The 27,792-nt window shown below is 31.0% G+C and overlaps 5 protein-coding genes and 1 non-coding gene across 10 annotated transcripts; 3 read left to right on the top strand and 3 right to left on the bottom strand.

Annotated features, from left to right (window-relative positions):
• Positions 1 to 1,337: 1,337 nt before the first annotated feature.
• On the top strand, positions 1,338 to 6,320 carry LOC108457140 (acyl-CoA-binding domain-containing protein 6-like). Of its 2 annotated transcripts, none has more exons than XM_053019468.1 (16): positions 1,338 to 1,593; positions 1,846 to 1,926; positions 2,065 to 2,146; positions 2,228 to 2,368; positions 2,458 to 2,640; positions 2,854 to 2,920; positions 3,022 to 3,083; positions 3,159 to 3,298; positions 3,392 to 3,518; positions 3,603 to 3,717; positions 4,144 to 4,232; positions 4,390 to 4,473; positions 4,551 to 4,871; positions 5,330 to 5,845; positions 5,914 to 5,973; positions 6,060 to 6,320. In XM_053019468.1, exons 2-16 carry the CDS (start codon positions 1,883 to 1,885, stop codon positions 6,138 to 6,140), a joined length of 2,112 nt encoding a protein of 703 aa, XP_052875428.1. In that variant the 5' UTR covers positions 1,338 to 1,593; positions 1,846 to 1,882; the 3' UTR covers positions 6,141 to 6,320. The 2 variants fall into 2 exon arrangements, with proteins under 2 accessions (XP_052875428.1, XP_017611496.1); XM_017756007.2 differs by having other exon boundaries at positions 3,019 to 3,083.
• A 234-nt stretch (positions 6,321 to 6,554) lies between these two features.
• LOC108457142 (probable serine/threonine-protein phosphatase 2A regulatory subunit B'' subunit TON2) lies at positions 6,555 to 8,092 on the bottom strand. 2 transcript variants are annotated; one of them, XR_001867045.2, is made up of 3 exons: positions 7,839 to 8,092; positions 7,241 to 7,281; positions 6,555 to 6,845 (listed from the first exon to the last, which is right to left on the bottom strand). XR_001867045.2 is itself a non-coding variant. In XM_017756012.2 (2 exons), the coding sequence occupies exons 1-2, from the start codon at positions 7,979 to 7,981 to the stop codon at positions 6,743 to 6,745; spliced, it is 246 nt and encodes an 81-aa protein (XP_017611501.1). In that variant the 5' UTR covers positions 7,982 to 8,092; the 3' UTR covers positions 6,555 to 6,742. The 2 variants fall into 2 exon arrangements, 1 of the variants encoding a protein (XP_017611501.1); XM_017756012.2 differs by lacking the exon at positions 7,241 to 7,281.
• Positions 6,935 to 7,054, bottom strand: LOC128281330 (small nucleolar RNA snoR104). Its single transcript, XR_008271542.1, has one exon. It is a non-coding gene; the product is annotated as a small nucleolar RNA snoR104 (small nucleolar RNA).
• Positions 8,093 to 10,136: 2,044 nt separating the features above from the next.
• On the top strand, positions 10,137 to 12,657 carry LOC108456384 (serine/threonine-protein kinase-like protein ACR4). 2 transcript variants are annotated; one of them, XM_017754977.2, is made up of 6 exons: positions 10,287 to 11,004; positions 11,075 to 11,307; positions 11,391 to 11,517; positions 11,593 to 11,848; positions 11,926 to 12,061; positions 12,151 to 12,657. In XM_017754977.2, exons 1-6 carry the CDS (start codon positions 10,857 to 10,859, stop codon positions 12,400 to 12,402), a joined length of 1,152 nt encoding a protein of 383 aa, XP_017610466.1. In that variant the 5' UTR covers positions 10,287 to 10,856; the 3' UTR covers positions 12,403 to 12,657. The 2 variants fall into 2 exon arrangements, with proteins under 2 accessions (XP_052875282.1, XP_017610466.1); XM_053019322.1 differs by having other exon boundaries at positions 10,137 to 11,004; positions 11,391 to 11,848.
• A 10,261-nt stretch (positions 12,658 to 22,918) lies between these two features.
• On the top strand, positions 22,919 to 23,857 carry LOC108455240 (ethylene-responsive transcription factor ERF086-like). The gene has a single exon (XM_017753824.2). It carries the CDS (start codon positions 23,024 to 23,026, stop codon positions 23,855 to 23,857), a length of 834 nt encoding a protein of 277 aa, XP_017609313.1. The 5' UTR covers positions 22,919 to 23,023.
• Positions 23,858 to 25,190: 1,333 nt separating this feature from the next.
• On the bottom strand, positions 25,191 to 27,676 carry LOC108454935 (transcription termination factor MTERF8, chloroplastic-like). 2 transcript variants are annotated; one of them, XR_001866800.2, is made up of 3 exons: positions 26,328 to 27,676; positions 25,611 to 25,735; positions 25,191 to 25,443 (listed from the first exon to the last, which is right to left on the bottom strand). XR_001866800.2 is itself a non-coding variant. In XM_017753575.2 (2 exons), the coding sequence occupies exon 1, from the start codon at positions 27,525 to 27,527 to the stop codon at positions 26,346 to 26,348; it is 1,182 nt and encodes a 393-aa protein (XP_017609064.1). In that variant the 5' UTR covers positions 27,528 to 27,665; the 3' UTR covers positions 25,191 to 25,443; positions 26,328 to 26,345. The 2 variants fall into 2 exon arrangements, 1 of the variants encoding a protein (XP_017609064.1); XM_017753575.2 differs by lacking the exon at positions 25,611 to 25,735 and having other exon boundaries at positions 26,328 to 27,665.
• Positions 27,677 to 27,792: the final 116 nt, after the last annotated feature.

Raw genomic sequence — 27,792 nt, 5'->3', positions numbered from 1 at the left:
GAACTTCACTTATCATTTAGATCTTAAATTCAGTTGAAAATTTATCAAAAAAATATTTTTATAGGAAACTAATTTTTTTACAAAGTATGTTATATTATTATGAAATTATTTTTATCTTTTATCTTTTTATCTTTTATAAATAAAATATATTATTTATAATAAAATTTGAATTAACAATATAACGTATATCAAACTTTTAATTTTACCATTATAACAAAAATATCATTAAAATTTTGTATGAAATTTTAATAAATATATATATTTTCATTCCCCATTATAGATCCAACATCGTATAAAACTGATTTTACATCATATCATCGGATTCTATATTAATAAATAATTTACAGCATTTTTTTTTCAGGATTTAAGCTTAATCAATTGATTAAGAAAATGACACGTGTTCTGGGAGAGATTCGGATCCACTGTAACATGTAGCCGCAAGTTCCGAGACAAAGCCGGTCCTTGTAATGAATTCCACTTGCCTGTTGAAAATATAAGATTACACACTAAACAACAAAAATAAACGACACACAAAATTAGGGTTAATTCTATAAAACATCCTCGAATTATAATCTATGTACCAAACTGGTCCCGAACCTCAAATTCTCTAATTAAGCACTCAAAGTATTAGAATTGTATCCATCAATCTTTCTGTTACTCTAACTATTAACTTGCGCTTTAAATATCAACTCAAATTTAATATAGAATATATTAAAATACATAAATTAAATTATAAGTAAGTGTATATTTATTTTACAAACATCTTGAATCTAACATAACAAAAAGCGAAACAAAGAAAGTAGTCAATACTGTATCAATGTGTATATTATTTTTATTCTAATGCTGATACATACCACAATCATTATGTTTTGATGCACCATTTTTGATTTATCGATTTTTAAATATTTTCACACATATTTTATAATCTAATTTTAGATTTTTAATAATACTATATTATATATACATAAAAATATATGATAATTACATCTGTACAAATATATATATGTGAATATATACATACAAATATATCACAATTATATCTATATAAATATGTGTGTGTAAATATAAGTTTGTTTTAGTAAATATTATTCAAGCTGTCTATACAGTAATTACACATGTGTTTTAATTACACACGAAACACCTAAATTCATGATTAAGCATGATGACTGATATAGTACAAGCATTTTATCTATAATTTTTTTTTTTTTGAAATTTAAAGACTAACTTGAAAGTTCAACAATAGTTTAAGACTATCTAATAAAATTAAACCCATAAAATTATATGCGGCAAAGGAAGAAGGGGTCAACTTTTCCATGATATTTCTCACTCTTCTTCTGTCACTCTCAAGTGTCAAAAAACCAGTCTACTGTGCCATAGTTTACAATTTCACCACACTTTTCCATTCCATTTGAAGCTAAAAAAATCTATGACAATCCATTTAAATTTATATATAGAAAATAAGCCATATACATGTTAATTAAAAAAAAAACCCAAATGTTTAACAAATTATTTAGTTTAATCAGTATTAAAGATTCTCTTCGTTTTTTTCATGGTTTGCAATCTCTTTCTCTTTCATCACACTACTTGCAGAAGGTACAGCTCATTTCCTCAAAAAACCCAATTCCATAATTGAAAACCTTCAAAACTAATATTTTAAAAATTTTCCTTTTTTCCTCTGTTTTCTCAACTACCCCATCTCAAAGTTCATGGTTAAAGGTCAAACCTTTGGTTTCAGTTTAAGTTTTAAATCCATGGCTCTGGCTATTAGGCTTTTTTGGGGTTTATTTTTCAGCTGTTTTATTTGATGATAATGTAGCTTCATTTATTTCTGTGTGGAAATTTTAGGGTTAAAGTGATCTCCTTTTAAAAAGGGTCTGCTCAAATGAAAATGTTTAGCTTTTCTCGTAGACGTATGAAGCTTAACAGGTCAGTTTCTTCTTCTTCTTCTTCTTCTTTTTTACGTCAATGAAGAAAAATGTAAGAAATTGAGGGACTTGGTATATAAATTTGCAAACTTTGCTTTATATTTCTATACCTTATTTGGTGCATTGATGTGTTTTTTAGAGTGAAAAAGGTACAACTTTCAGAATCTGTTCATGGAACTAGAAGCCCTATAAGACCATCCAAAAGAAACAACAATACAATTGTGAGGCATTTTTTTATTTGATACTTGGTTTTGTTTTTAATGGGAAATTTGTTAAATTAAACCTTTCAAACTTTGTTTCAGGTGGAATCAGCTTTGCCTGCTGGTACTAGTCATTGTAATGATTTTGATCCTTCGACTGCCCCCGAGATTAATTCGTCGGGGAATTCCGAGAACTGGATGGTGTTATCGGTTGCTGGCGAAAAACCCGTGCCACGGTTTAATGTAATACATTGTTGCTTTTTTCGGTTTTTCTGATTGCTTTGTATGTTAGGTGTTATGATTGATATGTCAAAAACTTGTTCTTTGTGTAGCACGCAGCCGCTGTACTCGGGAATAGGATGATAGTGGTCGGGGGTGAATCCGGGAATGGATTGTTAGATGATGTGCAGGTTCTTAATTTCGATAATTTTTCTTGGACCACAGCATCGTCGAAGCTTTACTTGTCACCGAACAGTTTTCCATTGAAGATTCCTTCGTGCAAAGGCCATTGTCTGGTAAAGTATTATTTGTGATGTAGTCCGTTTTTTCCCGATATAGTGTATGTATATTGTGTACATTGGATTAGGCATGTCTAGGATGAGGTTAATAGCATTCTCATGCCAATGCCGTGTTTCCCAACTGGACTAAGTATTTTCTGTTTGATTTCGAGGAAGTTTTTCGTGTTACTTTATCTTATCATCAGGCTGGTTTGTTGTTTCGTTACGCAGGTTTCGTGGGGGAAAAAGGCCCTTCTTGTTGGAGGCCGAACTGACCCCGGGAACGACCGAGTTTCAGGTTCGAAATTATATTCTTTTTTGGTCTGCTATTATCGTTTTTTTTTTTTGGGCGGGTACGTGATGTAATATGTTTTCTGTTCATAATTTATGGTTTAGCAGTATGGGCATTTGATACAGAGACGGAATGTTGGTCGGTTATGGAAGCTAAAGGAGAAATTCCGGTACTTTTTGTTGACTCGTCAAATGCCAAATTACCTGTAAAGTAGCATTCTAATAAACATTTTTGTTGCTTCCAGGTTGCACGAAGTGGTCACACTGTGGTCAGGGCAAACTCAGTTTTAATCCTTTTCGGGGGTGAAACTGCTAAAAAGAAGAAACTTAATGACCTACATATGTTTGATTTGAAGTCCTTGACGTGGCTCACTCTTCAATGCACGTGCGTAGCAGCTCTAAGATTTTCCGATATTGTTTTCTAATTATAAACCTCTCCGAACTTGATGTCAGAGAAATACGGATCTTATCTATGCAGGGGAACAAGACCGTCTCCGAGATCCAATCATGTGGCAACTCTTTATGATGATAAAACTCTTTTCATATTTGGTGGAGCATCAAAGTCGAGGACACTGAATGACATGTACTCGCTTGACTTTGAAACGGTTTGTAAAAGCTTTTATAGCTTTCTTGCCATGTGTTACGGTCTGATTGTGATGCTTACTATTGTTGTTCTTCATAATTTTTAGATGGTTTGGTCGAGAATAAAGATACGTGGTTTTCATCCATCACCACGAGCTGGTTGCTGTGGAGTTCTATGTGGAACAAAATGGTACATAGCTGGGGGCGGAAGTAGGAAAAAAAGTATGCCTTATACAGGAAAGCATGGAATTATAAACTTCGATGAAAAAAAGCATCATACACGGATTTGGCGACCTTTTTTTATAGTATATTTTGAAATGGTTTGAACTGTTATTGTTTCGTATTAGGGGAGAGTAATCGGCCTGTTCGGTCAGTACGGTATAAAGAACCAAAAAACTGGCTTTAACCGACCAACCCATACTTTAGCCTAACAGATGACTGAAGGCAATTAATTAAGCCGGTCGGAAACCGACTTTTACTCACCCTTATTTTGCATTAAAGCTAATTATTACCATCTTCCTGTTCCCTATTTATGTGCTGAGCATATGCCTAATACCGTGTACAAATCTAGCAATTCATTTTATTGTTTTACGTGTTGCTGTCTGCATTCATTTTAACTTCTCTTATTTGATTCTGAAATGTTTACAGGACATACAGAGACCTTCATCTACGATATTTTGAAGTCTGAGTGGTCCATGGCCGTTGCATCACTTCCATCTTCTATCACCACTAACAAGGTCAACAACATGCTTAATTATACATGATGTAAATTATACATATAGCCGGAAAGTTTGCAAACTTGACCGGTAGAGACTATCATCCAGTTTTTCCGGTTGGTCATCGATTTAAGCCGTGTTGGATTTTTGTTTGAGCGCAACGGGGTTGTTCTTGCAGGGGTTTAGCCTAGTACTCGTGCAGCACAAGGATAAGGATTTTCTTGTTGTGTTCGGTGGATGCCGGAAAGAGCCATCTAATCAGGTTGAAGTTTGAATTTGTATACTCAGGATGATTAGATAGCGTTCAAATTGTAATCCCTTCATTGTTTTTTTACACAGGTTGAAGTATTGATCATAGAGAAAAACGAATCATCCATGGGTCGGCAATATAATCCTGGTAAATCTGCCGGAAAACGTTCAGCTAGCCAACCTGTTATTAATGCTTCGTCTCACCATTCGGTTGATTCTGCTGTTAGACAAAATCTAGCCTCTGTAATTGACCATGGTTCTGGTAGAAGATCATTGTCGGATTTGTCACTTGCGGATCAAAATCCTCTTTCCGGAAATGTCTCATTACGAAAACAATTTCATAACAAGGAAGAATACAACACGAGTGTTAGAATAACAAAGAGTTCAGAGGACTTAAGTTCCATTCTGCAGGTAATTATAAAAGTTTCACTTAGTTAATTATTGCCTTCAGTAGGTAAAAGTACCATGGAGGCTTCTGTACTAGGAGTTAGATTGCATTTTATCCCCTCTACCAAAAAATGGGCAAATTAGTCATTGTACATTTGACCTAAGAAAAAACTAATCATTCCGTTAAAAACTTAATTCTTTTTTACTGTTAAAAACTAAACTTTGTATGTCAACATGTGGTATATGTGGCATGCCACATGTCATTGTCTTGTTATTCCACCAATCACGTCAGTTTTTAATAGTACAAATAGATGAAAGTTTTAACAAAAATGATCAATCTGATCTTTGATCCAAAGTATAGGAACTAATTTACCTATTTTTTGAGTAGAGGAGACAATACAATCTGATTCCTAGTACAGTAACCTCCATGATACTTTTAATGCTTTCAATATGATTAACATTTGCGGTATTGTGGGTTTTAGGCAACAGAACAAAAAACAAATCAAACTGATACAGGAGTTGAGGTTAATGCTCCAGGGACCAAAATCCGTTCAGACGAATCATTCCTATATGAATGTGAAAATTCAAACCCTCGGGTCGAAGGGATCACAAGCGTTCCTGTTGGTAATGATAATTTTGTATTTCCAGTAGTGGAAGGTAAAGCAGGAGCGCTATCAGCTCCTTCAAGCATATATTACGAGATGAGAATGGCTGCCCTAAGTAGAAAAAATGGAATTTTGGAAGTACAATTGGGAGCTGCAATGGCAAGCCGAGACTCCATTGAGAGAAATTTAGCTTCGGCTTTGAAGAGCAAAGAGGAGATGGAGAAAAGACTAGCAGACACAGTGAAAGAGATGGATTTGGTAAAAGAAAAACTAGCTGGTATAGAACTTGCACAAGAAGAGGCCAACAACATATCTAACATAGTTCACTCGGATAATGTAAGACTCGAACACGACGTGGCTTTCCTTAAAGCAGTTCTAGATGATACTCAAAAGGTAATTATCAATTCTTCGTAAAACTGAAAGTGTTTTCGAAGAGTACCTGATTTGAAACTTTGTTATAGGAGCTGCACTCGACTAGAGGAGTCCTTGCAGGGGAGAGAGCCAGAGCATTCCAACTACAGGTATGTATGGCTTGTGTTGCTTTGGAGATAACTGAATGCCGAATTCTAATGAATAGCTTTCTCAATTAACGACTCAATTGTTGTAGGTAGAAGTTTTCCACCTCAAGCAAAGACTGCAATCTATGGAGAACCGAGCACCAACTCCAAGGAAACCGTTCAATGTATAGTGTTAGACTGAAACCGACTAGTTACAGCCATCTCATATGCAAGATGTGTATATATGGTAGGAGGAACAGTTTGAATAAACAACTGCTTAGTGCTAGGATGCAGTTGGAAGAAATGCTTTTGTGATGAATTCCATTACTTCAATTATTTTTAAAAATCTATCTACGTTATTTTTGTCTAAAGGTGATTTTGGTAAAAAAAAATCAAGGACTACTCAGCACTAGGTGTCAAATAGTATTTTGCTCCAATTTTAAAAATAAATAAATTAGTTTTTGTATATTATATCTAAAACAAATTAGTCCTTTATGTTATAATTCATTTCTGTAATTAAAAATTGATATGGTTGATAGAATAATCAAACAATGATAAATGACTAGTCATGTGAGGTGTATCTTATGTTAATGTACATTGATTAATTTTTAATAGAATGATCAGTTTATTCTTTAATTTAATGTATATAGATTAATTTGTCTATTTTTTGAGTAGAGAAAAAAATACAATTTAACTGTTAATATAAAGGTTTCTATGATATTTTTACCGATTTTCCTTCTTGGATAAGATTTTTGGCCATGTTTACAAGCCAGGAAGTTGGCCGGTTTAATCCTCAATGAAGATCAACTGGCTTCACCATATCCCATATTTCGTCCCTCACGTCCTCGATGCACAGGCCATAGTCGCCGCCTTCAATCCATTTCCGGTGCGAATCTCTGTTTCAAGAGAAAAATAACATTCTTTCAGTGATGGATTCTTTTATAAATAAATCAGTAATCCGAGTCGTAAAACTATGGTTCATCATTCATGTCTCTGGAGATGTGAGACCTGCAGAAACTTGCTCTCAATTACTACAAGCAGGAAACATTAAAATTTTCTATAGGAAGAATATTTCAGGAAACATCATATCTCTTTGATGCTTCCCTTCTTAGCTTCCATGTTTCGATATACGTTCGATAACTCGAGGAAGGAAAAAGAACTCAACTCTTAGCAACAGGTCGAAGCACATAATAAACAAAAACCAGGGACCATAATAATAAAAATAAAACATCAATTTGATGACTATGAAAAAGGATGGTATAGCTTGAAGATGTATCCATCAATAATGCACCTTATGTAGTTTCCATTAATCCCTGGAGACAGTTGCTTTTCCTGCAAGGAATACTATCATTAACGGCATATCGGAAACACCGCCATAACTGGTTACCATTGATATGATAACAACTCTATGATAGTAAAATAAAATTTATTATTACATCATCATTTCAACAAAAAATGCAAACAAGTCTTTGAAGGTAAACTTAAATAGAAATTTTTAAAGAGTTCCATAACCATTTTGTAATTTTTTAAAATTTAACGACTTAATCTAAAGTTTTTTGTAACTTTGGGTGTAATTTACATAAGCATGAACCAAGAATTTATAACTAAAATCAAGATCTAATGCATTCTTAATCTCTGCTAATCGAATTCTTAATCTCAGCTTTAACCAAAAGGCTTCCACTTCCAAATGAAATTTTAAGCATCAATTAAACATGTTTCAGTAAGAAAGACCCACAATTTATCAAAATTAACAAAAAAAAGTTTAAACACAATAAGCTTCCATTTTGAGTGAAATAGAGAAACTTTGAATGTATTGATAAAAATTATAAGAAGAATAGAATTGTGGAAGTGTTATAAGGCAATGAAGATCAGAGAGACGAGAAACGTACTCATTAGAGCTTCGGATCCAAGCCCGGCACCGGTTCCGATGTACCGAGGAAGGTTCTGGGGCCCAAAGCATCGACGAAGCTGGCGGGATCTTCCATTGAGTGGCGGCCTTATGGCCATCGCTGTCACTGGATCCACTGTACATGACCGAGTTACACCGAGTCAACTCACAACGGCTCGATTTTCAATCTAATTGTCCAACTCCACGGTTTTTCTGATATCTGAAAAAACAAATTGCTTTGAAAGCAAAAAAAAAAAAAAACGCTTCCCTCCTTTTTTTTAGGGTTAATTTAACAAATGTCGCCCAATCTATTGTCATATTTTAAATTAGGCCCTAAATTTCAAATTATTTTATGTGAGTTCCTAAAATATTAGTATTATATCAAACTGGTCTTACGCTAGCTTACCCGTAAATTTAAACATTAAATATCACTTTGTATCTATACGAAGCATTTTTAATACACATGGATCAAATTGATAGTTTACATTTGACATGTTAAAAAAACAATTTCATTAATTTAAGAGAGTTGTTCAATGTTTTAAAATAGAATTAACGGTAAAATTGATCAAACCATTGATTTTTGGCTCGATCATCAGTACAAAAATAATTAAATAAATAATTAAAAAGTTCATAAAATTAATAACAAATTAAAAAACTATAAACTAGTTTAATATTTTTTCTCCCAATTTTAGTTTTTACTAGTTCCAAATATTCACTTAGAGGTCGGTTCAATCCCTTTATTTGAATCAGTATATTGACTAGTTCTTGATCTAATCGAATGATCATATCAAGTTCCAAAACACTGATGGTGTTTTTTTTTCTTAGATAAAATTTTTAAAAAAAATATATCATATTCAAACAATTTATATAGCATGCAAGCTTTAACGCTCCAAATTCATAGTAAAATTGATTTTAAAAATTCAATTATTATAATATTAATATTTTAAAAAATTAAAATTAAGAAATTTAAACTATAATTTTAAATATTCAATTAAATATCATTTTTCGGTTGAATATTGACAATGGTATTATTGGTAAATCCTATTGAGAAGAAATGACGTGATGTACCATTTTTACATGAAACAAAACTGGATCGCAAATATATTTTTCAAGCTGAGGTGGATTGAAAGCTCCATTTTCTTCTTTCATTTTTTTTTTTTTGATGAATTCGATTCACTGTTTTTATTTTTATTTTTTTAATATTTTGCTTATATCAAGTCTCTTTTTGACCTAAATTCTAAAACTATCTATATCCTATCCCAACTTATAAATAGGACGATAAAGCGCTTCAGCGCAATTAAACTCATATCTTCTTATATTAATAACAATGCCCATGTCAATTGAGTTAATACTCAATTGGTGATTTTACTGTTAAAAATGACGTGAAAATTTAATTAATTATATTTAATTAATATTAAATTTATATTAAATTAAAAGTTTAGCATTTTTTTAAAATTCACATATTTAATAATAAATAATAATGTTATCAATTTAGACTAATTTTGAAAAAGGGAATCAATTAAATTTATTAACAATATTATAAAAGCAAATTATGCTAAATTAAAATAAAACTTAAATTAGGCATTTTGAAAATACTAATATAACAAAATTCATATAACTGAGGTTGGGTGAATTGAATTAAAAGAAAATTTATTTAACTAATTAACTTGATAATTTAATTTATTAGTTTATTGATTATTTAACATTGATTAATTTAATTAGTTAAATTCATTGACCATTCCAGATAGACCTATAATGATAAACCAGTTTATCACTTACCTCTTAACTTCTTTATAAGAAGTCTACACATGACATCTCCCAACTAACACTAGGAGTATTAAAGCCCAAAGCTTGAGGGTAACACTTAAACCCTTCTCCCTCTTTACTTACCTTATTCGACTTTCACTCAACACTCTTTCGTCTCTTTTCATATTAGTTCACCTAGCTTAGTGGCTCTCTGCCTTGTACTAAATGAGTTGAACCATCCATCCTCACCGTCTATTTTGCCTTGTCTCAAAATACCATCAACAATGTGGATATAATTAATGTGTAAAATTTCTTTCAGAAACCGTGATTGCATCTTCTAACATGGTCATATCTTCTGATATCCCAATGTTGAAGAAATTAAAAGGAAAAGAAAAGAGAATGTGCTGGCATGGAAACTGAGGAACCTGCAATACTTGCAGTGGCAAACTGGCATTTGTCTTGTTTTTTTTCCTGCAGCTGTCAATGACCACATTTTTGCAATATAGTCCCATCCCCTCTCTATATTAGGTACCCCCTCTTCCCTTTCCACATCATAAAAAGGCAAAATGGAAACTTAAGAGCTAATTCAGGAAATAAAAAAACACTTCATTTTTTGATTCACTGATCATTACCTTTTCTTTTTCATCCCTTCAATAATTATGTCTTCACCAGTATCCCTCAAATTAAAAACCCATTTTTTAAACGATACATGTTCATGTATGTATTCGTGTCCTGTTCAGTCCGTATTATGTTATTACACACCCCTCACATGCGAGGCATTAATAATTTTTCTTTTAACTTTCTTGATGAGTTCCAAAGCTCTATTATCACCATTTCTTTTTCATGACAGGGAAGTTCTAGACATAGACCAGACATTCTTGTTTCAGCTATTGGCAATTTATTTATACATATATATACCTAGATATATAGGGTTTATTTCTATTTCCTTTTTCACTATGATGAGATGCTTAAAAACATCATTGGACAAATATTTGGATTATATTTCAGATTTTTTCAGTTTCTCCCTCAACCAGTTTGGTTTCTGAATGTTGTTTTGTTTGTACTAAAAGTACACTATATAATATAGTCACAGGGACCACCTTCATGTCTGGTTCTTTACAGGTAGTAAAAAAATGTTTTTAAAAACTAGTCCTTCAACTTCACAATTCTATGATTTGGATTTATTGGGCATCTTGTTGTACACATTTTGGTGAACTATGTAATAGTTAAATACTTCCATTGATGGTTCAATGATCAAGTCCAGTGACAGAACATGGTGAAGGTTGCAACTATTGTTGGTGGAGCTGCAGGAACACTTGCTTTAATGGCTGTAATAATGGGATTCTTTTGGTTTTTCAAGTCATGTAAGAGTTTTTCGAATAGAGCTTCAGAGACCGGCTCGTCGGATCCTTCGACATTAAGTAAGATTCTTTCACTGAAACAGAGCAGTTTTTGTAGTACTTCATGGTTTGCTAACTATGAATGTTGCAGCGGAGTGGAATCGAGGAGTTGGACCGAGTTCATCAGCCGGTCCGTCTTTATATGGACCACAAGGAGCAAAGGAGTTCATGTTGGAAGAACTAGAGCAAGCTACCAAACAATTTGCTGAGAGTAGTCTCATTGGATACGGAAGTTTCGGCTTGGTTTATAAAGGTTTGCTTCGTGACGTTGTCGTTGCCATCAAAAGACATCCCGGTATTCCCCGACCAGAATTCGTTGCAGGGGTATTATAATTTTATAACATGTTCTGATCACTTTATATATAGTTCATGTGCATTATGTTCTAATAGCTCGGAACTCGGAACAGGTAATGTATTTGTCCGAGATTCAACACCGAAACTTGGTTACTCTTTTAGGCTATTGTCAAGAAGGTGGTTCCCAAATGTTGGTATATGAATATTTACCCAATGGTAGCATGTGCAATCACCTATATGGTAATGGTTCATTAAACAACATAGATTCATTGCATGACACCGTGGCATTACCTTTTCGTGTTTTTGTTTCGGCAGATACCGGACGAGAGGCTCCGACTCGTCTTGAGTTCAAGCAGAGGTTATCGATTGCTCTAGGGGCAGCTAGAGGTTTATGCCATTTACATGGCCTGAAACCCCCTTTGATACACAAGAATTTCAAAACGGGTAACGTGTTGGTCGACGAGGACTTCATAGCTAAAGTTGCAGATGCGGGGGTATCGATGTTACTCGAAAAGATAGAAGAAGCCAGTCCATCTTACACATCTAGTGTAAATATTTTCCGAGATCCAGAGTAATCCCGAACTCTTATCGATACTCATTTTCATTTTAAAAGAAACAACCTTAAACTGATGCTCGGGTTTTTGTCAGGGTGGAAGTATTAGGAAGTTTCACCGAAACTAGCGATGTGTATAGCTTCGGGGCGTTCCTTTTAGAGCTTATAACCGGACAGGATGAGGCAATGCATATCAATTACATGGGATCCAATGAGAGCTTAATTCAGTGGGTAAGTATATGAACTATAAGATTACCATACCCGTATCAAACATACACCTGGCACGCTCGATGTAACATAGTTGAACTGTTCTTTTTAAGGTGCAATCAAGGCTGAGTTGCAATGACTTTGTGGACCATAGACTAGTTGGAAGCTTCACCATGGATGGTATTAAGGATATGATCAAGTTGGCATTGAAATGCATGAGTTTTCCCGGGGAAAGGCGGCCAGATATGAACACCGTTTCGATCGAACTCGAACGGATCCGTGAAAACGAGATGGAAATGACAACAGTAAAAAGTGAAGGTACTGCAAAAATCGCTCTAGGTAGTGAGCTATTTGCTTCAAAATAAGGATCAATCCCAATGTAGTTTTATTAAAGCTTGGGGCCAAAGCTTAGGATAAAAAATGAAGTGTTTATAAAGTAGGGGTAGTGAAGCTGCTATCATAAATTAATGGAAACGTGTATATTTATTTTATGGGATTTTATTGATAAATATTAATGTATCATACAGCTTATTAACAGCCAGGCAGATTAGAAGATTTTCGGAGAGTGGCATGTGTACTCTGTGTATAAAAAAGTATTATGGAAACATTTATATTAAAAATTATATTGTATTTTATTTTTTATTTTAAAAAATTAGTAAATTATTTTCTGTACATTAGATGAAGGACCAAATCGACTCTTTTGTTAAAAATTTCATTCATTTCTACTATTAAAACTTGATTTTTGTACATCAGCATGAGGTATACTTGACATATTATGTGTTATTGTTTGATTATTCTATCAGTCCTATCAATTTTTATAGTGCAAGTAAATGATATTTTAACAAAATAATCAATTTACTCTTTGATCTAATATATAATGACTAATTTATCTATTTTTAACTAAAATAAATAAAATATAATTTAATTCCTAATACAATATTTCTACTATACTTTTACGCACTTTCATCACATTTACTAAGTCTCTAGGTCCTTTAAAATAAAAATTACTCTTTAAACCTCTCTATAATTTATAAAACTATAAATTAATACATTGTAAAATTATAATTTAACCCTTAAAAATATATATTTTAATTTAATCCTAATTTTTTAAAAAGTTTACTACAATGTACCTTTTTAATCTTGCAAACAGATGGCTGGCAAAAGGTATAGAAACTGTGTTCGGGAGAGACCATTTCCCTTCTCCAAAACCTTTTCCGACAGCGACCATCACATCAACCATCATCGATGGTGACGGGGGAAGACAACGATAATGACAAACCCTTCCCACCCACCCACCCACCCACACATATCATTTCATTCTTTAAGCAAATAAGGGACCATTTTCTTTTTCAGATCCTTCAAATCCATTTTCAGGCCATGATTTTGAAATGACTCTACGCCTGAATCCATGGTGTGAAATCCTTGCAGCCTACTTTTAAAAATATTTAATTTGATATTTAAATTTAATTTTAATATTCAAGTAGATCTTCAAATTAAATGATATCATATGACTTAATAAATATTTGACATATGTGTTCTAGTAAGAAAATATAAATATTTAACTGAGAAGAAAACCTTAAGTACTAAATTCAACATTAAAATTAAACTCAAGTGGATAAAAAACTTAAATATTAAATTATACATTAAATTTAAACTCAGTTACTAGTATTAACGCTTAAATGAAAGGGCAAAGATGGTTTTTTTTTGGGGGGGGGGGGGTTGGTTCTATTAAGTGAAAGAAAAAGGATAAATGAGCAGAATATTCTGTATAATCACATGATTTCCTAAGCTAAATCATCAATCAATTACCGTTGATTCTGCATCTTAGACCATATACCACGTAATCACATTATGGAAGGTCAAATTATGGTTTTCATGCTTTACTATGCTTCACTTTAAAATTTAGTCCCTATATTTTAATTTAACATTAATTTATCCAAATATCACGTTATTTATTTCAGTTTGTTATACCCTCCTCCCGGCACGAGGCATGGCACCATGAGAAGACACTGCATTTTAACATCAATATTTCAAGTGTATTTAGACACTGCAAATTAATTGCATGAATATGTAGTTACTAAGATAATAACCACAATCTCTTTGTAATTTGCAAGGAATTTTGGTTCTCTATACATGTGCGGCATACATGGTGTAATTGCATCTTTTTGGTATTTATTTCTTGGGTAAATTTCACTGCAGGTCACTTTAAAATGGTGTCGTTCTTGTTTTGCTCATTCTAAATTTTTTGGTCAATTTAGTCACCCTAATTAAAATAATTGCTCAAATTAATTACTACCGTTAAAAATTTCGTTAATCCACTAACGGGGATTGTTGACGTGACATTTTTTTATTTGCGATGTAGTTTACCCTTATTTCTTTATCAATAAAAATAAAAAATAAAAAATTTTAAATTCATTAGGACTAATTACCCTAATAGTTGAAATAAGTGGGACCTATTAATTACAATAGTTGTCCATGCATGCTACTTGTACAATTACAAATAACTACAATCAAATCTAATTACCGAGTGACTTTTGAAGCGTAATATTAAATTAAATTAATGAAATTATAAAAATGGATATAGAATTAGACCAAATTAAAATACATGAACTAAATTTTAATTTTGATCATAATAGAAGGAGCAAAACTAGAATTTTAGCAAACAAACATAACAGCAAATGATATATAGGCATAGCTAGTTTGGCCCACAATATGGCTTTGTCCCCACTTTGTCCAACGAATCTTCCGCGACAATTCAGGGCTAAAAAGGTCCACAAAACATTTTACATTGGCCCCCACAAAAATCCCTATCTTTTTCGTCACTTGTTAAGTTATAGTTAAATAAAAAAACCCAAAGTAATTTAAAAATTATAAATTCGATATTAGAAGTTTAAATTTAAATTTCGAATAATTAAAACCCAAAGTAATTTAAATTTAAAATTAACCCGAAATTTTTAAATACAATTTGATTTGACTTAAAACCAATTCTACTAAAACCAACTCTAGAGTTTTTACTAGTTATCATTGGTCTGCTCCAAACTGTTATTTATAGTAAAATTGTTTTATTTAAATTTAATTAAAAATTACATGTTAGTTTAAAAATTCTATAGTAAAATTATATTTTAGTCCTCCAAAACGATAAAATTTTAGTTTATTCTCTTTAAAGTATTTTAAAATAATAAATTAATACTTATTTTGCATAAACTCGAGAGCATCCAAACCCATTTAATTGAGAACAATAATGAAATATTCACTTGAAAAATAAGTATCACGATTTTCATTTTTTTTAGGAGTATGAAGTGAAATTCAAAGTAAAAAAAAATGCGTGCTTTGTTTAAAAAAAAAAAGACTTGGTCGTTGATTGAGTCTTTGTTTGATTGGTATGAACATTGTTATCAACGCAGAAGGATGTGAGTTCAAGTGCGTTGAAGGACATTATCCTTCTATTTATTAGTTAGGGAGGAACTTTGAGTAGTTCTAAGTATTGTGTTAAAAAAAATAAATACAATCAAAACATATAATTAAATTGTAAAAAAGGGGCTTATTAAATAAAAAGCCCAAAATAAAATTATTCAACTTGGATGAAGTGGGCTTAACCCATTAATCAAATGTCTCAAATGGAAATAACCCATTAGTCAAATGGCCCAACTGAAAAATAACAATACAAATATATTATTTTTGAGAAATAAAAATATGGTTAATAATGTAAGGGTATTTTGAATTTTTTCAAAAATATTTTTTCCCTAGAAGCTACTATCAAACTTATTAAAACCTTCCAACCATGGATGTAAAAATTCTAGTATTCATATAATTATCTCTATGGAATGACATTAAATAATGTATCATTGGTTAACTTTTTAAACATGGAATTATGCATATTTTTAAGAAATTTAAAAACAATTTACATATGATAATGTTGTAAATTATATATAGTGATATGAATACTTAAAAGATGTTTATCCTATTATGCTATATATAATAAGAAGCAATTAGTCTTCTTCTTTTTTCTTTTAGTTTTAATGTCAAAATATTAAATATTATTAAAAGGAAGATAAAGAAAATAATAAAAAAATTTCCAGCGTTTTGAAAATTACAAAACAATTCTAAAATTTTCGTAATTTTTTAAAACGTCCTATTTTTAAATTTAAAAATTCAAAAGTAAAAGAAAATCTAATTTACAATCGTAAAGAGTGATAAAAAGTAATTTTAAAATTGTTAAATATTTTTCATTTTTATAATATTATATAATGTTTTAGAAAATTTTGGAATATTTAAATTTATTAAATTTTCAAAATTTTAAAAATCTTATTTACTTTTTATTTATTATCACCGAATAAAAAGAATTCCACAAGATTTAAAATGCTATTATGTGTACTCTTATATTTTAGAAAATTATACTTAATATTATTAAATTATTTGTAAATTTATGTTTTAACCACTTTAATTTAAAATTATAAATTTATTTTTACTCATCAAACAACTTTAAAAATTTAAGAATCAAAATGTAAACAAATATTTTGTTTGATGTCTACCACTAATCATAAAATTTGCTTGACTTGGATTGAATTGAAAAGGTAACCTAAGAAGTTTGCAACTTTCACACGGGAGCAAATCTCGTGGTCTGTGGCCTAAATCGAGGACAAAGGACAGTGTCAGTATCAGCCGTCCAATCTCAATCAAACCGTTCTCCATGAATCTTTGACCAACCTCCCCCTTTCCTTTTTCTCGCTTTCACTGTATCCTCATCATTCCCCAATCAATCCCCACCGTCCATCTAACCTCGTATCATCAAGTGCTGTTCCCTCCGTGATTTACTTCTCACCCAACCATTTTTCGACACGTGGCCATCCTCCCTTCCCGAAAGAAAACGTCATCCCGTTCATCATTCCGCTTTAAGGAACGGCACTCTTTACGCTCGAACACGTTATCTCACTTATGGGGATGCCGTGGCAACAGTATCCACGTGTCAAATCATGCGATGCTACGCAGTGGTCAATTTCAGAATTTTGATGGCTTACGAGGTTACGTGGCATGACATTATTGGTTAAAGTTAAAGGTTGGAGCGTGGAATCCGCTTTTCTCTTGCGTATCAATATCAAAATTTCAGTCCCTGTATTATGTTGAAATTTCAAATTTCATCCCTATGATATTATTACTAAATCCAATTTGATATTGATGGAATGAATCTTTTGGATAAATTAATAAAATAGTCACCTAATTATTAACATATTTTTATTTCGGTCTTTCAAGTTTAAATTTTATTTTATTTTAATTACTAATGCTATCAAAATTTAATATTTAGTGATCAAAATATTAAATTTTAAAAGAACTTAAACTTGAATAATAATAAAAAAAACACCAATAGTTAACTATTTTTATAATTTATCTAATATTTTAATCACATAATTAGGGTCACAAAGAAATTTAGTTAACCATGTTAAAACAATAATAAATGTACATATAGCTCGAATGTTTAAGACAAAGTTCATTGCATCATTTAATGGTAATAAATAACTATGTTATAAAAGTAAAAAGATTAAATTTTATAAATTAATTCAAATAATTAATACCATTAATTATAACGAATTTTTAAAGACGCTATTTCTAATTCATCGCGCTAACAATTGTTTTTTTTAAATGTTTTTTTAAAAAACCACAATTGAAACAAAATAGTTAACGAAGTGAATAGTTAAAATTTAAAAAAAAAACAATGTGAATAGTTTATCCAATATTTTCATTTTGTTTTCCGAAAGAAAATAATATTCATTTTATGAAACCTAAGAGGGTGTCTTAGATTTCTTTAGGGACTAAAATAATAAAAGTAAAAATGATTGATTTAGTGGCAGGCCACGAGTGTATGTGTTGACTGCTTGACTAAGCCAAAAAGGGTCCCTAAAACTAAACCAAAAAGGTCTTGGAAAATAAATTAAAATCACACCAAAAATAGGAGAATTTGACGATAAAAACAAAACTCTGGGTATTATTTTTTATTTTTATATTTTAATAAAATTTAAATTTTGAAGTCAAAGTCCAAAGTTCTAAGAAAGACACTCATCTTTTTCCCCTAAATCCGGGTTACCTTTAATACTAAAAAAATAATTAAAAAATTGGGTGTTTTTGGAGATTGTGCATAATTCTCTATCTGATTTAAAAAACCAAGAAAAATTGTTCAAAAAATAAATAATAAATATAGATTTAAATAGAATAACACCCTTCAAAGAACAGGGAAATCAAATCAAAGAAACTGTGAGGCCCCTACATACCTAAGACCAAATTGCGAAAAAATATTAAAAAGAATTTCTTTATGCAACAATTTTGGACTTAAAATAAAAGTTCAGTTAGGTATAAAATAATAATTTAAAATTTTGGATTCAAAGTTTTAAGTGATGAATGATTCACTAATAAATAAATATAAAATAAAAATTATTAAAACATCATAAATTAGTTCAACTATATTTTTTATCTCAAGTTTTGGATTTTTGTTGGTTTACATGATCGTTTCTATATCAATTCATTAACTTGATCTAATTTTAATATCATTGGCCGAAAGCACTTGTGGACAACAATTTATTTTATATTTGATTTTATGTCATCAATCAATTCGATGATGGCATCAATGGGTCGAGGTGAATTGTATCATCACTTACTCGGAAAATTTGTCCTACTATTTAAGTACATGATCTGATTCAATATCAAAAATTTAATGGAAGCATGGTAACTGTCAAATCCTAACCCATTTTCTCCTAGCATAGTCCAACTGGACAAGCATCTTTTCAGAAAAGAGGCTTGACTAAGCTTTCTTCTCTTTAAAATGGTAATCTTCCTTAAGTAACCATTAAGGCGAAGTAAAGCTTCATTTTTATAGAGAAAATTAAATAAAAACAAAACAAAGCATGCTTTTTCAATGTCCTTTTTTGCATGTGCCATGTTCATGGGAGAAAAAAAATGCCTTCTCCTGGTCTAACCAGAAAATGAGGAAAAAAAGAGATGTTTTCCTTAGACCAATATTTCAATGTTTTTATTTTATTTTAAGTTTCTTTTAATTTGATGAATTTTAATAAATTTTATTATTTGTTTTGAATTTTTATAAAGTATATGAGAATTGACACATTAATTGTCAAGTCAATGTCATTAAAATTTTATGTTCTAATCAATTTTCGCAATTTAATTAATTTTTGAATGTTAGGGTCAAAATTATTCTTTTAAAATAAAAAAAAAATTAAGAGTAAAATGATAAAAATGATATACGTTAGGGACTAAATTGATCATTATGTCTACATATAGAATAAAAATATTTCTATAACCTTTTAAAATCCCATAAGAAGATATTATTTTAATCTTTTGTATTTCAATCCACTGTAATTAAATATTATGATCTCATGTATTTCTTTTTCTTTTAAAATTTGTAAGTATAATTACGATTGAATAAATTATAACCAAAATCAAACATTATATAACATAAAATAAAAGTTAAACATAAAAATTAAAATTTTAAAATTTTAACATTTATCTAACAATACCAAAATCTCATTAACATCATACTTATTTAAGATTATTTATTTTTTTCAAATCTTTAGTGGAGGAGTCAAAAGTCAAAGATTCTAATTCTCTATGTATATATGAACATTCTTAAAAGAAATGAAAATGATTAATTTAAATAGTTAAAATAAATATTAGTATAACTTTGTGATTTCTCATTCTCTCATCCCTTATTTTAGTTCCATCATTTTAACATATGCTCATTTTTTCTCATATAAAATTTATTTGATACATTATTCAATTAGGTTTAGAGTACAATAATAATTAATAGTGGCAAAGGAAAAAGGAGGGGGTGGGGGTTTGACCCATTTGATTATGACTATTTTTTTTTTTGGCCATTCCCAAAGCATGTGGAACCCAATTTTTATTAAACTTTTTTCCCTGTTGGAACTGCTAAATAAAAATCTATAAGTGGCTTTTGGTTAGGGTTAGGCAAATTAATACACTTTTGTTTTTTTTTTTTTATAATTTGATCTTTAAAAGCCTTAATTTGATTACCCTTTTGACTAAGTTATTTTGTGTTCTTGCTTCTTTGGAAAAAGATGAAAGACAAGTATGAAAAGTTTTCCTCAAGACCAGATTTTTGCTGAATTTTTAGTTGAAAAAGACAATGTAAAAAAAGGAAATTGTTTTCAACAAAGCTTGAAAAAATTTTGTTTGGAAGTGATGACCCACCATCTTTATTTGTCGCATATTCTCCAATTTTACCTTCCAAATGCCATAGGTTTTGAATGGGTTAGGTCGGTTTTTAAAATTATTTTAATTTGAATAAATCATTTTATATCGGGAATATTTACGAATTTTCATTATGTGATAATACATTAAGACTACTTATAAAATTAAAATTTTATGTTAAAATATATCAAATATTAAACTATTCAATATTAACATATCTGTATATCTATGTGTTTGTGTTAGCATTAATGTGAACACCATTTTTGAGCCATGAGACCAAGGTCCACCTTTATAATAAATAGACTAATATATTAGAAAACAAAATTTTAAATTATTTTTATAGTTAAATAAGTCTCTTCTTATTCTGTGATTTTATTTCTCATAAAAGAATGATTAAGTGTATTATATATATAAGCACTTTTAAAAAAATTTAAGGTATTAATTTAGTTAATATAATTTCAAATTATATAAGCACTCTTATTAAATTCACAAATATTTTACTTTAGTATTAAATTCAAGAGCTTTTATAGATAAATATGATAGGTTAGGGCTTATTTAACTATAAAATAACAAAAGACCTATTTAAATAAGGTATAATAATTTAAGGGTGAAAATCCAAAATTTTGATGGATATATATATAATGACCTACAAGTATTGGTGTAATGATAAGATACATTATATTCTCAACTTTAGATATGAAGATAATATTATTAACAAAAGTTAATCACAAACTCTGAAAAATAATTTTAATAAACCATAAAATGGATATACATAAATACATTAATTCAAAAAATTAACAGGCTATATAAAATGACAAATAGAAAGAAATGAAAGGGTTTTTGACTTTTATGAGACATTGGTGAAAGGACCGCTTTGGTTAAGTTTCCATGATACACACATATGGCAACGCAAAGTGCAATTATATTTTGGTGCTTAGTTATTAAGAGATGTGATTATCTTTTAACCACTCCCTTTGAAAATACATGAAAGCTGACAAATTGAAGAATACCATTTTCTAATTAATTTCTCTAATGATTGATTAATTTTTTCTCGAAATGCGGATTCACATGTGTTTATCCAGCAACTTTATTTGTTTTTTCCATATAATAATATAACCATTTATATTAATTTATAAATTATTTAGTTATTTTTATTTGATAAGTGATTATGTGTAATATTACTGTTTATTTACTATACGTAATTTATGTATTGATAATATATCAAATATTTATTATTAGAATAATATTTGATACATTATTAATGTATGTAACTATATCAATGAACAATACGATGTCTCATAAATAATTATGATTATTATATTTTTTTGAGTTTTGAATTAAAATTTAAGATTTATTTGATATTTTAGGTTAGGGTTTGTTTAATACAACCGTTAAACTTATGGATTTATTTGATCATGGAGAGATAATTTATTACTTTTCTTACTTGAACTAACTAACCCTAGTAGCTTACATTTGTATGATATAATATATGCATCATTCAGAACTATAAAATATTCATATATGGTAAAGTTTTCGTGTTTTCGTGCTAGAAACAAGTTATATTAGATATCAATTTAATTCTATTTCTAATTTTAGTGTTTCTGTTTTATTATGTTAAAATTTGAGATTTATTTTTATATTTAAATTTTATTTTTATTTTTATAATATTAATAATAATATGTTGGAATTTATAACATTGTTAATTATAACAGTTTAAGTGAGAATATGTGTGTGTGTTTTTTACTGTTTTTCATCACTTTAACTATAGTCACTAGCGGTATTATTAATTTGGATATAATAATATTATAATGACTAAAACCACATTATAAGGACATAATAAAATAAAGATAATATTATATCAAATTAAACCACAAGTTGTAACATAGTGTAAGGACTAAAACTATAATTAAAGTAGTTAATTTAAGAAGATAGGCTTATTCCACACACGTTCATGGGAGAATCTTAAAAAAAAAAAAAATTCCCACAATAAACTTATATCCTATCTATATTTACCCATCTCTCTATCTATTATATATTTGGAAAATAGGTAGCTAAGAGTCCGTGATTCTATTTCGGAAACATGGCCAAGTCTTAGCCTTTAATTTTAATCTCAATTTTTTTTCACTTTTTAATATTTAAATTTAGAATAATATTTGATTTCTCATCAGTGCATATTTCTCATGCACCATTAGTAAATGATATTATAATAACTCTTGAATTTAAAATCTTGAGTTTAAAGGTTTAGTATCTAGGATCTTGAGTTTAGGATTTTTAACATTTATTTATAATTAACTATTAGTTATCGATATTTATTTACAAGTCACTCACTATTTTTTTGTTTTATTTAATGATGAAGTGTCATATTATTTATTAATGATGCATGAAACTTGTGCAATGATAATGCATTAAATATTCACCTTTTAAATTTAAGATTTCAAGTTTTTAGTTGAATATTAATACTTAAAATTATATTTATACTAATTCATAGTGACTAAATTTTTGGAGGATGAATGATTCTTTCAATAGCTATGTACATATAAAAATATAGAAGTAGGTAGAAAGAGGTAAGCTGGTCTTCCATGGAATGACAACAAGAAGCAATGGCCCTCTTTTAAAAGACTTCCCCCCTATATACATATATTCACCACTTCCACCCAAAACACCATCATCTCCCCCTTTTTTTTCTCCTATATAACTCAGCTGCGCCCTATATTACTCTCCTTATACCACCTTCGTTGTCCTTTAATTCTCCAACAATCTATATATATAGTGATGTCCACATCAAAAACTTATGAAGCTATTGAAACCCAAGCTGGTTTTGCTTCGCTTCAAAGAAACACTACCCCTCCATCTCATGAAAGGAGGGGTAGAAGAAAACAAGCCGAGCCAGGTCGGTTCCTTGGCGTAAGACGACGTCCTTGGGGTCGATATGCAGCCGAAATCCGTGATCCGACGACGAAAGAAAGACATTGGCTTGGCACATTCGATACGGCACAAGAAGCAGCTCTTGCGTATGATAGAGCAGCACTTTCCATGAAAGGAACACAAGCAAGAACAAACTTCGTATACTCTAACAACAACAACAACAATAACAATGGTGATAATAATTTCCATTCTGTTTTGTCCCCTCAATTTGATGTTTCACATCATCATCAGTTTCAAGTTCAACCAAACAATGTTCCCAACAGTGAGATTGGAGGCAGTACCACATACGGTTCGGTCGATGATGGTTACTTGGCTTGCATTGTCCCTCGTGACTGCTTGAAACCTCCTTCAAATCCAACCAGTTCATCATCCTTCATGAACCAAAACATTAATGCTTATACTTCCCCTCAAAATCAAGGTTTTGGTGAGCCAAATCAGGGTTTCATTTGGGGTGACAACATGCAGCAAGCATGGGATATGAACAATGATGAACTGTCGGCTATAATCAACAACGTACCGACTCCATTAATGGTTGAAGATGGGTGCATGGGGGGTTTTTACAGTACTAACTATGTCGACGACAATACAAGGAGCTATGACAACAACATGGTGACACCACAAACCACTTCAATGGCTACTTTCAGTACTGATGTTGTCGACTTCGGGTATTCACTGTTTTGAGTTTTGTTTTTTGAAGTTTCTGCAACTCAATCATCTAAGAGAGTTTCGTTTTTTTTTTCGGTTGTTATTGTAAATTAAACTTTTTTTCCCCATCATTTGAGGTGGAGAATTAAGTGAGTTTCGAGGAATATGTTTCACCTTTAACTTTTGCTAAATCAAATGGAAGTTCTATATTTTCTTGTTCTTAACGCAAAAATAAAAAAAAATAAAAAAAAATGCATGTATACATTTCCAAGATGGACTAATGGATAGCTGTTACCTTAATTATTACATTATGATTTTAATGGTTCAATAGAGCTGTCAGATTATGTTGCATTTTCCCGAATTTTCTGGAGTTTCAGATTGAATTATAAATTATGTAGTATAGTTTTATTTTGTATTAATTTATAATTTCATCATTTTTAAGGGATTAAATAGATTTTTTTATATTTCTAAAGATTAAAATGTAATTTTACCATATATTAATTTTTAATTTTATCATTTATAGAAGGGTTAAACAATATTTTTTTCCAATTTGGGATGGCCAAAGGCCACACACCCAACATTATGGGATCTTTAGGGGGATGGGTTAGAACTTCAGATATTCTAAGTTAAATAAGTATAATATTTCTGAACATAGAACTATTATTATTTGAATATATAAAACAAGCACATATTCAAATGTTCAACACCTCTTTCTGTGGAAAAAATATGTAGAAACATTTTAGGGGTTGAAATTAAATTATTAAAATTTGAAAGGTCAAAGTGTAATTTTGTTATATCTTAACTTATAATTTTATTATTTTGAAGGAATTAAAGGGAAAACTTTTCCTTTTTTGGAGAACCAAAGTATAATTTACCATATATTAACTTCTAATATCAAGGACTGCAAAAATAATTTTACCACGCATCATCTTTGCATTTTATCGTCGACAAGAAAATCTGATAACAAAACTGTGTACTAAAGAGGAACTATAAATACCATATCAGCTGTGTACCGGTGAGGAACCGACCTTTTTTTCCCGTTTCGGTAAAGATTGGATCACAAACAAACAAAACCCGACTCCGAAAAAGCTGTGGACGGGTTGGCTATGGTTCTCGACTGTAGGTCCTTCAATGGTTATTCAAAAAGCAAGGTGAACATTACCATGTCATTTTATTCAAGACGAAAGAGATGCTTGATAACTCTAATAATATCTTAAGAGTTATTTGTTTCTTATTTTAGTAGGATTTTTAATTATTTTTATTAGTTAATTTTGTTAGATTTTAGGAATTTTATTCCATTGATGTTTGTAGTGTTAAATTGGACTAATTTTTGGAGCTGCTACGTGCTTGACCTGAATCGGAACAACGGTGACAAAGAAATGAAGCCCCTCCTATTTTTTAAGACTTGCACAAAAAGTAATGTTTTTGGTTCATGACATCTTTTAGCTCAAAGTGCACGTCTCACAGCTGCCGCAGGGTTGTTGCTGGACCCCAAAAGGGGTTCCGGAGGTTAAAACATCGAAAGCAGCAAAAACAACAATAGTTAATCACAACAATTAAGAACACTTGCAGAAGCAGCCGCGGAAACATCATGGCGACCCTAGCTGGTTGAAATCGTAGACCTGTTGTAGACCATGCACGGTTAAAGCATAAAAAAGATAAAGTTCGGATTTTTCAGAGAAACAATGACTACAACAGCAAAAACAACAATTGCAGACAGTAAGAGCAGGAACAACTGCAGAAGCAGCTGCGGCAACATCACAGCGACTCTACCGAGTCGAATACTCACCTCTTGTAGACCAAATGCCTTCTTGAGACACATATACGGAACAAAGTAGTTCACAGACCTTTTGAATTGCTAAAAACTGCCCCCAAAATGGACCACAACACTGAGCATGTAGGTTTTATAGCATCCTACCACCATATGGTACAGTTCTCATCAATGAAGCAAATAAATCGATTCAAATGACAGAACACGGCACCGAGCATGTAGGCTTTATAGCATCCTACCGCAATACGGTGCAGTTCTCATCAATGAAGCAAAGAAATCAGTTCAAATGACAGAACAAAAAAATGTATAGCAACAAAAAGACCATAAAAACGAAACCAACATATGTCATGTACTATTCTTACTCTATTCGACCCTTAAATGTCGGAACATTACCAGGTTTCTTGCATAATAAGCTATCTAGTAGTAACTTAACCAACCCTAAACACACTCCTAGCAAAGACAGGGCATGATCGTACACAATAGCACATCAAATCATTAGAGCAAGAGCCAACTTCAAGCATTCTTAACCGAAATTCAAGCAAGATTTTAGCTTAAAGAATTGAGCTCGATCAAAGAAAACAAAAGTTAAAATTCAAGAACCCCATGTGATGGCCTAATGGTCAAGGGTATATAGCCTAGGTTAGACTCGTGCTGGTGACGCTGATTGTTTGGGCTTTGCCTTGTTATTGTAATTCAAAAAAAAAAACGAAAAGAAAAAAGAGTTAAAATTCAAACCTTTTGAATGCCAATATCCTATAAATGCTGCAGCTTGTAACCATCCATTCTCAAGTTTTTCGAAAGATCCAACTTTTCATGATATAGCTTCAACATCCGGGATGCTTCTTCTGGTTTATAACAGTTAACAAACTTCTCGATAAACAAATGTTCTGACGTCTCCAACAAGGCATGCAAGTTAATGTTCTTGATAACACCTTTAGACAACAAATCCCAAGCAAACAGAAACCTTGGAACAATCTTTTTCTCCATGCTCATTAGCAATAACCGGGGTCGTTTAGCAATAAAACTAGGCGAACACCCCATTTTATTCACTAGGAAATCCATAGTCACCATCAAATTATCCACGGACAACCTAATGAATGACGGGTACCTCCGGAAAGCTTCAGAAATCTCTTCATCGGACCAAGTGAATTTCTTAAAAGCTTCGAATTTTCTCTTCAATGTCGGTTTGGCCATCGAGCCCAACGCATAGATTGCTACCATAAACATTCCTTTACAAGGATCAAACCCCATTTCTTTTGCTTCTTGCACCACGGATTTAAACTTAATTGGACTTACAGTCAATGTTGATGGCTTTGAACAAACTGTTGAAGCGATATGACATTCATTAACTCCATTATCAACCAAAATATTGATATTAACCAACAAAACATCATTAGGATTGTAATTCAAAAGGCGTGGAGGACGTTTCAAAGCACTGATAATCTTCTTATTGGATTTAAGCACATTACAAAGCAAATCAAATGATGGGAGTAATTGATTTTCTAAGCTTGATGATAAAATAGTTGGGTTGCTAGATAAGATTTGAGCAAGGTCAGGGTTTGAAATACCTTTTGATCGGAAAAATTCGAGTTTAGGCAAAAGGGTTTTTTCAACATCGGTGGTTAACACCATTGGGCGTCTCATAACGAGGCGAGCTAATTGGGGTTTGGTAAAGCCATGGCGGTTGAAAAAGGCGATGACAGCGTTGGGTTTTTCTGGGGTTTCGAAATGAACGTATTTGGAGGCTGTTAAAGCTGATTCTGAGGATAACCCACATTTGTTTTTAAGGAATGAAACTGTGAATGATTGATGGTTTGATGAACAGGATATGTATTTGGGGATTAGAGATTGTGATGATGATAAAAGTTTGTGGCTTTGGGGGGTTGTAACAAGCTTCCTCCCATGGAGAATTGATTTGCAGAGAAAGTAAAACATGGGGAATTGTAATTTAAGTTGAAAAAGACAAGGGATTTACTTACCTGATTGTTTTGAAGGAAAAAATAATGGATCTTTTTTTCACTGGGATTTGAATGAATTTACTTGTCAGGTCTCTCAATATAATGGCGAGATCAGATTAGTCCTCTCAATTATTAAATCAATTTGATCCTCACTGTTAAAAAGGAATTAAATAAGCTCAACATTTACCAATAAAAATATCATTTACTACATGGTTTTAAAAAATAGTTAGGTGTTGAAACTG

This window comes from Gossypium arboreum, chromosome 9 (genome assembly GCF_025698485.1).
Source record: "Gossypium arboreum isolate Shixiya-1 chromosome 9, ASM2569848v2, whole genome shotgun sequence".
NCBI classification, from domain to species: Eukaryota; Viridiplantae; Streptophyta; class Magnoliopsida; order Malvales; family Malvaceae; genus Gossypium; species Gossypium arboreum.
Note: the sequence above shows the minus strand (reverse complement) of the source record. Positions and strands in the feature narration are given on the sequence as shown.